Below are 11,411 nucleotides of genomic sequence, written 5' to 3'. Positions count from 1 at the left end.
TCATTTTGAGTAAACACCTGAATTTAATGTCTACTAAATAATGACGCACGAAAGTGTTAAAATTCGAAATATCTACTGATACATATTTTTGTATAAATTAAAATAAATAGAAGTGTATATTTAAGTGATAATAGCTTTCCTACTATTTTGGAATGTGTAAAGTGTATACTTATGTAATACGTGAATAATCGTTAAGGGGAGAAAAAAATTCTTATGTCGAGTTCTTTGCTAGGGAATCAAGAGTTCTGTAACACTATCGACCGCTTTGGTCTATAATATTGTTATACTTGAAAAATTCTAATTCGCTTCATTATCAGTTGAGGGTTACCGATTGCAATTAAAAGATGTCAATTTAAACGAATGAACATTGTTGCTCGAGATGGTTACGAAAATGGTTGAACAGCCTCTACAAGAATTCGATTCTCGGAACGGGAATTGGCAAATAAATAAAGACACTTCTACATCTGCATAAATTGAAATTTGACTTTAGTATACAGACGTCATATACAAAATTTACATATCAATCTTTTAGCATTAAAATATCATACACCCGTCTCAAAAAATTCATATGTACATCAGAAATTTCTTTCGAATAAAACATTCATATAACATCCAAGTCGACTTCCTTCTTAGCCCGTTTCTTCATTACTTTCTTCCCTTTCATGGTATTCATTTTCCTCTTCTTAGCTTCTTTTTTCTTCTGTTGCCTCGCGATCTTGCGTTTGGCAGCCAACTCCGGGTCAGTTACAAACTGCGATAGAAAGAAAACATGCCCCAGGCGTTTATAATCATTCTTAACTTTCCACCTCGCGAAAAGTATATTTATATAAAAAAAAAAATAACTACCTGCTGTGTGCGCATCTTTCTTCTCTCTGCTTTCTTAATGTCCAACTTCTGTTGTATTCTGCTTAATATCCTAGCGTAATCTTCGCTCCCTAAGCGCTTCTTGATCATCACGGCTGCCTCTTTTGCCAATCGCCTTAAAGCTGTATTATTTTCTCCCACATTCGACATCTCGCGTACTATGGGTGACATAATATTGAAAAGTAGCGGGCTCAAATATTCCATGGGTATGGTGGCCACTGCGCCAGCGACCCATTTGAAGAATGCAGTCCTCTGCGAGAGAAGGCATAGTATCATTTTAAAGTAACGACTAACGAGGTAAGAAGATTACAGCAAATACCCACCACTGTTCCCGATTTAGGGGCCTGAGTTATTTCTACGTTCACAGCCTTCCTCAGTCTTCTAACCAGCCAGGAAAGTGACAACTGGCTTCTGTCTTTCATCTCGTCGTCTTGGTCCACAGCGACTGTACTAGATCCTTTAATGGACTTCAAAATTCTAGCGATGAAAATTAAGTTTTTAATAGTTTGATCGGCCAACTCCTCAAACGTCACGTCAGGCTGCAATTGTGCGATTAAATCTAAGGTCAGACTTCTTATGACTGCAGCAGGGTCGGAGTACATGTAACCGATTTCCATTTCGTTTTTCTCCGGATTTTCTAAAAGGTCGATGATCTTCTCTACGTCAAGGGCGGCCAAGATGAAACCAATCATCTGAGACGCTGCCAGACGAACCCATATGTGTGGATGCGCCAGTAAAGACTGACAGTATTCTGAAAGTATACAGAACTGTTAGGGCACATACATACACTTTCCGGGGTGGTTTCTGCTTTAGAACTGTCTGCAGAATCCGATGCTGTGTAGCGTAGTCGGGCTAGATAAGCTACTTCTCGTAGAAATGTAAAAATATTGCGTAGAAACCATATACATCGGCAGTTTTTTTAAAACTTTGGTGGCCATTTACAACTAATCAAAACCCAGAAATTTAATATCTGTTTGCACTGGCATATTCTATGAACTTTGCTCTATCATTTGAGACTAAATGAGGCAGTGAGAGCAACAACGGACTAACCCACATTGAAAAAAATGTTTTTTTTTCCTATTTTATATGATTAGTAGAGGGTATTGGAATACATTATTACTACTAACTCAATTACGAAAAAAAATGTGGGTTAGCCCGTTGTTGCTCTCACTGCCTCAAATGGGACTTTCTAGCATTCTTAATTGTCGCGTAATACCTCATTCTTGCCCCACATCGTGTGTTTTTACAAAAACTCATGTTTTTCAAAAACCGAGGGTCATAGAGCAATTCTGCTTGTTGATTCGTGTTGGAAACTATGTTTCTTAACTTTCGTCGTAAAGCTTTTACTTTGTTCCTTCGACCAATATTAATTGTAATCTTTAGACAAGCATTTTCCAAAACCACTTAGTATAAGTACGTTGATGTATGAAATGTTATCTCTTTATGCTAATTTTAATTACGACCTGTTTCTCGGAAGATACAGAATACACTGTAATTACCAAAGGAATATTTTGTTTCTTAACTTGTGTTCGGAAGTGCAAATATATAAAAGACCACGTGTATACAGGCGTAATACTGATATTGAACTATGCGTCATCACGCAACAGTGTTAAACGTACCAGCAAATGAACGTATAGATTCCTTATACTCTTCGTTCTTGAAGAACCCTGTGCAGTTCGCAGATATTTTTAATAACAGCTGTAGTACTTGGAATATGTGATGATCTTTCATTCTCTCTGGGTCCTTGATGTTTGCTTGCATTTCTACTTTAGCTGTCTCCTGAGGTGTGCGTAGCCTCACAAAACGACCAGGCACATCTTTATCGTCAAAGTTTGCATGGAACTGCTTCAGCAGAAGGGGCAGTATTTCTTTCAAACGAGATTCAAAGGTCTCCTTTTCCACAGTCACGAATATGCCGCACAACTGAGCGGCCAGTGTACGATGCATTATCTACAAATTATTGCTTCCAGTAACTAGAATACAAGGCACGTATTATCCTTAACATATATTACCGATAATCACCTTAGTGTCTCTCAACCACTCCACGACTATGTCAAAGAGTTTGGTCCTTTTATTGTGCGGTATGCGTGCGATCATCTCTTTAATACATTTAGCGCACAGTTTACGACAGGTTGGATCCTCATCGTTTATTAATCTTGCACCCGCCATTACGAATATGAGCCCTGACTTCAAGATCAGAGTTTTCTAAAATCGCAATTGTTAAATCAGTCCGTTGTCTTCTACCTTAACGTACGGGGAGAGGGGGGACACTTGATACTTGCCAACGGGAATCCTGTAACAATACTGTGAAGCATCTCTAACGCGCTAAGTCGACCAGGTTGCATTTCGTAAGCCAATTGCGTTAAATAAAACATTACGTGCTTGTTTAAATGTTTGCCAAGTGGGTACTCCATCAAGTAAGAATAGAAGACAGAGCGGGACTGCACCCTGACATGTTCCAATTCCGAAGTAATACTCAACGCAGCGACTTTCTCCATGACAAGATACATTTCTTTGAACACCATCTTCCTAGCGATTATTGCTTTCAGCAAACCGAACGCCGTCGCCTGTTTGTCACTGTCGTGTATATCCTGCTCGGCGTACATCATCAGAACTTTCAATTGTTCTATGGTGATCGTATAGTGCTTCACGTCACGAACGATCACGGACATGCCTTTAAAGCCAGCCATTACCAGATCAAAGTTGTCTCCTTTGCTCAAGCCCGCAGCGGCGTACTTGTGCAATATACTGAATATGGACGCACAGATGTCAGAGATTGTTTCCTGCACCGAAGACAGGTCAAGCTTCAGCAGCCAGTTTAGGCACTGCAAAGCCAAAGCGCTTAGCTGAAACAAAGAGTCGAAGAGTCAATCATTGTAATCTACACTCGCAGTTACGTTAAAGTGGTCTTACCTTGACATGTTGAGATTTTAAACAATCACTTATAAGCGGCACAAATGGATCTATGAAAGGTTTGAACTGTGCGCCAGATACTTTATCTCTTTTTAGCAAGATGTGGAAGAGTTTTAAACCGAACTCCATAATGACATGGGCGTTGGTGTTTTTCGATGTTCTCGATGCGGCCTTTATGCCCATTCTATTCTTCGGCTCAGGGAGTATGATGAAGCTATCTGGCTTCTGTCGAGCCAGTGCCTCCACCTCTTTCTCCGTAAGCTGTTTATCCTTCTTCTCTGGTAAGAGGTCAGGAATGCCTTCGGAAACTATACCATAAAGGAACATCAACATTTGCTCCAACGGTATAAAGGTATTATCTGCCAAACCCAATACTACGTTCCTGAAGCATTCCACTACTTTGTACACGGTTTTATGAGAGTGCGTTCTCATAAGCACTTCCTTCAGTGGCAGAATTAAATCCACCAAACACGACTCTGTGATATATTGTGCTAATATGTGAAACGTGTCGAAACTCTTTGTAGATTTCGCCTCCGATACATTCTTCACAATTCCTATTACTTCCTTCTCTTCCGCGGTTAGCCCAAATAAATCTACTTTACACACCTGATGGGTTAAAATATATTATTTATTAACGAAGGGAGGCTGAAAGTGTTATCTCGAGATGCACGCGTAATGCTACTTACAGACAAAATACTCTGGAGATTTTCGTTGATATCAAACTTCTGGAAATATGGTTTTAGAGCAACCAGCACTGATTGCACGGTGTACGCTAGGACGTGGACTTGAAAACCTTTGGTTAATAAGGTGTTCATTTCCCTTAAAAGATGATGAAGATACTTCGAGCCCAGAGTTATCATAATCTTTTGTAATACTTCTCGAGTGACGCGTCGCACTGACTCCAAACGTGACTTCAAGAATGTGCATAATTTCATAAAGATTCTACAACAATTCATTATAACATTTTAGAAACTTAATATTCCCTCGTTACGCGCGAGGTTTCACATTATATCTACAGACTCACCCTCGTAAATTGCTGTCCAGAACACGTTCTGGTAATTTCTGCAATAACTTCACGAATGCAAGAGCAATAGGCACTCGCATTAATTCTTCTTCTTCGTTATCCGCTGCAACCTTTTTCTTATTAACTTTATGACTACTTTCACGACTGGTCCTTGCTATAATGGAACGATGGAGTTGAGGCAATAGTTCCTTGGATATGCTAAATACAACCTTTCTAGCTCCGTACTGAGAAAGTACTGTTTGCTGCTCCATTATAAGCACAACTTCCTGTGCTTCCTTCTTCTCCACAATTTCTTCAATGTTTTCTGTCTGTTCAGAATTTAAAGCTTCGTCTAATTTATCTTCCACCTCTTGACCAACATTTCCATCGTTATCTTTGTCCGTAACATTCTCATCCTTCTCTTCCTTCTCATCGCTAACTACTTTATTTTTTCTAATTTCTGCAGCACTTCCCGATTCCAAAGATTCTTCCACAGGTTTATATTTTGACAGATTAAAGTGGAAAGAATCCAAGATAATGACGATTATCCTCACCAGTTGCTTCTGAAACTGGACAGAGCCCCTCAATTTCCCCAAATAATGTTTCAAAATGATCTCGTACTGGTGCCAAGGTAAAAGTCTGCAGACAGTTCCGACTGTTTCTATCGCAGCATCCACAATACTGTTTTTATGCAGAAAGCTTTCGTTACACAAGTAGGAGGAAGCGAGGGGAAGAATAAATTGTGTTAACGTTCGTGGGTTCGGTGCCTTTTCCAATGTCTTTGCCAAGGTACAAAATTTAAGCAACGCGCGAGCTCTTCTGTGCATTTGCAGATGTTGCATGTTCTCGAAGAAATCTACTTCGGGGTCTATTTTGTTAGTTAGCAGTGACAAATCTCGCAAAACAGGATGCACCTCCGGACACTCCATAGCCAAGTGTCCCAGGAAGCCTATCGACTGAAGTCGCACAGCTTCGTTTCTACTAACTATCCCTTTTCTTATAAGCCCTAAAATTGTATTGTCCATCAGGTAATGTCTGTCCGATACATTTTCTCTGTGCTTCTTCGCCAACTTGGAACCAATAAGTTTCAGGCTCTGGCCCGCATAATCTCTCATCGCTAAATCATTTTCATTTTTGAGGAAGTAATAACAGTTGTAAATAACAGCGACGCCGAACTCCAATGTAATTTCATCTTTCTCTACAGCATTCTTAATTTCCGTAAACGCATCCAGTCTCTTTTGAAAATCCGGTTGATCGATCCATCTACGATCCCATGCGTTCAGTGAATTTATTATATTGTAATTTTGCATCAATGTCTCTCGACAGTCCGCTGTAGATTTCTCAGCAATAGTTTCGTACAGCTTCAATAACAGCTTACGAGCTGGAATGGTTGATATTATGCCCAGCAACGGTAAAATTGCGCGTACGTGAATTTCTGGTTTCCTAATGTGCTGTATAAGATTTATGATAGTTGTAATCAATTCGATAATCGTTTCCTCTCCTTCTCCAGCAGCAACCCGCTTAACTAGTATCGGAACAATTAGAGCAAGGAGTGTATCGCACGCATCTGCATCTTTCACAAATTCAGAAACGCGCGATAAGATCACCAACTCTGTCTTGTTCACTCCTCTGGTAGACTTCTCAAGTTTACGCTTGATATACTCTAAGATACTGAACACGTGAGGGAGAAGTATGGTGGATCCATAATTAACACCGGTAGACAAAGCTCCTTCGTCTATTTCCAGTAAATTAGTGAGTACAGGCGTCAAAGGAACAAAAGCTGTATCAACGTCCATATCATTCTCGTTAGTCTTCCCATAATCTTGTAACGTTACCATTTTCTCAATCATTTCGACTACAGCGTTAACTACAGACGCATGAGTCTTTCGGCCCAAAAGGAGCTGCATTACGTATGGGAGAGGACTGACAGATTTGTTATCATCGCTATGTTTTATAAACAATGGATAGTAGCGAGAATTCTGGCTCCACGTGATAAAAAGTTTTAATAGAGGAGTAGGGCTGTGAATACCCTCCATGGGCAGCTTTACCAGCCATGGAAACACAGCTACGTTGAACAAACCATCTATTTCATGCTCGCTCCACTCGTACTCTTGAAAGTGACCAAAGAATCTCGCTAATATCGAGATGCTACTTGATCGTACATTTCTGATGGATTGTAAGAATCCAACGTGAACTTCGCCTGACCTTTGTAAGATTCCAGTAACTTCCGCTAAAATGCAAATTACCAATCCAAGTAAGTAAGGCAACAATTTTCCAGCCATTTTACTGCCGAATTGTTCTATTAAAATTGCAAGTAAATTAACAGCGCTCTGTAAACGTTTAGGCGGAATAACATTATTCAAATCCACCGAACTCATAATATCACGCGTCAATTGTTTTAAATTCACTTTTTCACCAACTCGAAGCGGCATAAACCTCTGGAAAGGTTTGAAGGCCATTTTTGTGAATACGATCATTTCATTTTCTTGAGTTCCAGCTAGGAAGCGCAGTATCATTTTTCGTTTCATAAGTCCTCCGCCTTTGCCACCAGTCCTCATCCCTGTCTTCGAAACCATTTTTGCATAAATCACTCTCATCAGTATAGGTATAAATTCGTCGCGGTGCTCGGTCTGTATCATACTGCTCTCCTCGTCGATCTTGAAACGCGTCAATTCGTTCTTCAAATTCTTCTCGTTGATTATGTTGAATAGATTATCTTTGTACGGTAACAGGTACTTGTACTTGTAAGTGAGAAGGCAATTTAAGGCAGCTCTTTGAATCTCATAATTCTTCGATGCCAATAAGTCTAAGTAAATTTTCTTTATCTCCGATTCTCTGTACAATGTTCTGGGATTTGTTACCTTTTCGAATATCTCTAGTTGGGCAAGTAAAAGCTTCACTTTGTAAATCTTGTTAGCCATAAATATTTGTTTGGATTCTTTATTTTTCTGCTCGAATTCCACGCTTTTAGAAACTGTAGCTTCTTTCTCTTCCTCTTCTATTTCCTTATCTTTGTCATCGTCTTCGGGTTCGCTATCATTATCATTTTGCGCGTCGACTTCCATATTATTATCAGGCACCGTTAATTTCTGTGTCTTCAAAACAGTACAGCACTTGGCGTCTTCGGAATTTGACTTGAAAAAGTTATCGTTCACATAATCGATGAACAATCCCGTTATGTCCCTGTTTCTCATTTCGCAGAATTGTGAGAAATGTGTCATACACTTCCACAAAAGTATTTTACGGTTCTCGTAATCAGGTTTGTCGTTGCTTTTTTGTAATGCCACTTCTATTTCGGAAATAACATTACACTCAAATATCGGCGCATAATCTACACTTGCTTTGTCATCGTTCTTTAATTCAGCCAAGAATATGGGCCAGAATTGTTCGCATTCTTTGGTAGCGTAAGTAGCTATAATTTTACTTAATGGGTCCCATAGTATAGTAAAGTTTATGTACAAAGCCCCTAATAAATATCGCAGCGGGAATTCGTAGTATTTAGGATCTAGGCTTGACACTGTGGTATTTTCAAACGACAAGCTTTGCAAGTACAGCAATTTGTTCCGATAGCTTTGTACCGATATGGGTTCGCATTCGGCCAAATACATAAGTTCCATAGCACTTTTCTCAGTGTCTACGACAGACAGCGTTATTTCTTTAACATTGGAAAATAACGAATACAGGTGAGTTGTAAGCAAGCGAACTTCGCTGGAAGGCGAGCTCAATTTGTGCACGATACTGTTATTTACGTTGTCGAAGGTGCTTCGATTCACATATGCCTCCCGATATTGTGATGTACCAAAATACGTTATAAATAAATCCACTGCGTTCAAAATTAATATATTCTCGGGGTGTTTGTTAACGAGGTCCGCTACTTTTATTCCGTGCGTCTCTATGAACGTATGCAGGACTTCTGGTTCTAAAGCGTGAATCGCTGACTCCAAAGCTAGTAAGAATGTAAAAGACAATTTGGTCAGATCGATCTCAGTATTGACGCAATTCAATATCTGTTTATACAGAGATAGTATTCCCTCTTGTAAAATCCTCCTAAATTCTTCTGGCAAAGGTTTCAAGTGTGGTAAAATAATTAGCAGCTTCAATGTATTAGCCGATACATTGTTATCCAATAAAGCTTTCAATTCTTTCAGCAGATAATCGATACTATCAGATTTGATACACCGTATATCCAAAATGAACTTGTTCCACTTGTCTAAGTTAATACCATTAAGACACAACGGAGCTTTTGTTTGAACTATTTTGGTAAACAACTGTAAAGTATCGTCGTTGAAGCCAATAGCTATACTATGTCGTAATATCTGTGGTAATACCAAAGTTTCAAACAACGAATAGTGTATCAAACTTTCGACAGCGCCGTACAATAACTTCGCATCCTTCACAGTCATAACTTTAAGCAATAACTGGCTCGATGTCTCCTGCATTAATTTAACGTTGGCTGCTAGAAGAATAGCAACCGCTATATTTATAATCTCTTGTAACACATCGTTGTCATCCTCAAAGATGCCCAGTGTTTGTACCAGCTTCTTAATCAAAGGTACAGGATCTATAACGAACCTTCCATTTTTGTAATTAATAACTGTATACAACAATCGTGTTATAAGGATCAAGCTCTTCACTCTTCCAGCTCTCGGTTCGAAGTGCTTCGCTTTTTCAATAGATGTATCCGTAACATTTAAAAGCACGGACCAAAATATATTACATTTCTGTGGATGTATATTTTGCAAGAAGCAGTTAACAATTTCATTCAATACGTCATAAGTTAGATCTTGATTAACAGATTCGTCATTTAATACATTGAAATATAACGAGAGCATTTGCTCCGCGCACGAATGAAACTGTCCCGGTGTACCGGACACGACTTCGAATAATAATTTGCCACATCCTCGCACCCCGTTCGGGTTGTCCTCCAAAATCTGCAATACTACTTTCAAGAAAGACTCTTTGTCTTTGATTTTGCGCACTACGAACGCAAAACTTTCTGCCGCAAAACTGTTTATGTAAGCTGGCTGTGTATTCGCCAACAATGGTAGCAGCAGATCGAATATAGTTTTAACATTTTTAACCAGATATCTCCATAAAAACTTGAATAAATAAGCCAGGGACGTGAACGTGTACTCTATTTGCTCTGTATCTTTCGTCCGCAATAAGTCAATGATAACATTTAAAAATCGGGGGAAATATTGGTAAAAATCCTTCTGCAGATCTTTCGATACAGCTACCACTAATCTATAATAAATAAATTCACATAACAATATTGAAAAGAGTCCTTGAACTAGATTTATAGTTTTACAATCTCGAACAACTTTTAACCCTGAAAATGTATATGGACTCGTGACTGTGTACTTACTCCAAGATAGGTTGTAGAAACAGTACATCCTTCTGTGCCAGATACTCTATTAGCGTGTCGATCACAAACTGCTGTTGATTAATCAATTGCGGAAGCGTGATGATGTCACGCACTTTCCTTTTGAAGGCGCAGTAGCCCTCAGTAAGGTTCAGTAAATTCCATTTCTCAAGAGTTTTGTGGAAGTAAGTTTCAACCTCCTCGTCATCCTGCTCGTTTCGATGGGAGACACGGTGGAACACATCGACGTCGATTTCACTGACTCTTTCAGAGAATGTCTTAAACTGTGAAAGGAAGAGAGCTTTTAAAAACCATCCCGCGGTTAGATCATTGTTTACAGACATTTCGTACCTGAAAAGTATTTGTCTCTTTATGGCGAGTAGGTTTGTTCTTCATGTTGAAGAAACGCAGAAAGCTTCTATCACGTTCGTTCAGTTCGGTCTGTCATGTGTTGAACTTTTAGAAAACAATTTTATTGACGTCGACTTGCATACACGTGCGTTTCTCACGTGCTGCACGATCAAAGAAGAAATGGATTCTAGATGCGAAACACCCTTACAACTTTTTGAAAGGAATTGTTAGTTGGATTACTTGCCACTGACACCTGTTGCGATCTCCGCTGGTGTGAATCTGTGTGTTATGTGAAGTTAGCTATAGGACATAAGGATATCAACAAAGAGGAGATATAATAAGAGGCGTCACTCGACAAGGACAGACATAAATTAGGGAAATCACTAGACAACCAATTTAAATGCTCATTCGGCAATGATCGGTAAACCACGGTAAACTTCGGCAATAATCAGCAAATTGCGGTAAGGTACATTTAGTCGATTTGAATATCCCGCTCGAATAGACAACCAATTTAAATGCCAAGGTCAAGTAAGGACTTCAAAGATTCCGCCCGGAGTGACGCCTCTTATTATGGGTGCGTTCCACTTGCACCAAAATCGCCCACTCCGCACGTTATTTCCATGGAATAATATATCTCCTCTTTGAAGATAAAAATTTATCAAGCAAAATTAAAGTAAGAGAAGTCAATAATTAATTCCTTCGCGAGCAAGTCGGCGTTGAAGCACGGTAATTGGGACATCTACCCTATAAGGGTAAAAACTCCGGTCGGAAAAGGCTGAGAGTCATAAAGTCATAAACGTTGTTTGGGCGACGTCTTCTTGACCCTAAAGGTTGCGCTTACCTACCTGTTAGATGTGTATGTAATGTAAGTAGCCTATGTAAACTATGTAATCGGAAAGAGCTATCCATTAAAATCTA

General features: G+C 39.3%; 1 protein-coding gene across 1 annotated transcript; it reads right to left on the bottom strand.

Moving 5' to 3' along the window:
- Window positions 1-463: 463 nt before the first annotated feature.
- Window positions 464-10,700, bottom strand: LOC143373321 (small subunit processome component 20 homolog). Its single transcript, XM_076820483.1, has 11 exons — window positions 10,494-10,700; window positions 10,146-10,426; window positions 4,802-10,024; window positions 4,464-4,719; window positions 3,778-4,383; window positions 3,147-3,710; window positions 2,887-3,069; window positions 2,484-2,814; window positions 1,188-1,615; window positions 847-1,116; window positions 464-751 (listed from the first exon to the last, which is right to left on the bottom strand). Exons 1-11 carry the CDS (start codon window positions 10,536-10,538, stop codon window positions 602-604), a joined length of 8,337 nt encoding a protein of 2,778 aa, XP_076676598.1. The 5' UTR covers window positions 10,539-10,700; the 3' UTR covers window positions 464-601.
- Window positions 10,701-11,411: the final 711 nt, after the last annotated feature.

Source organism: Andrena cerasifolii, chromosome 1, assembly GCF_050908995.1.
Source record: "Andrena cerasifolii isolate SP2316 chromosome 1, iyAndCera1_principal, whole genome shotgun sequence".
NCBI lineage: Eukaryota > Metazoa > Arthropoda > Insecta > Hymenoptera > Andrenidae > Andrena > Andrena cerasifolii.
This window is presented reverse-complemented; position numbering and strand designations above follow the sequence as displayed.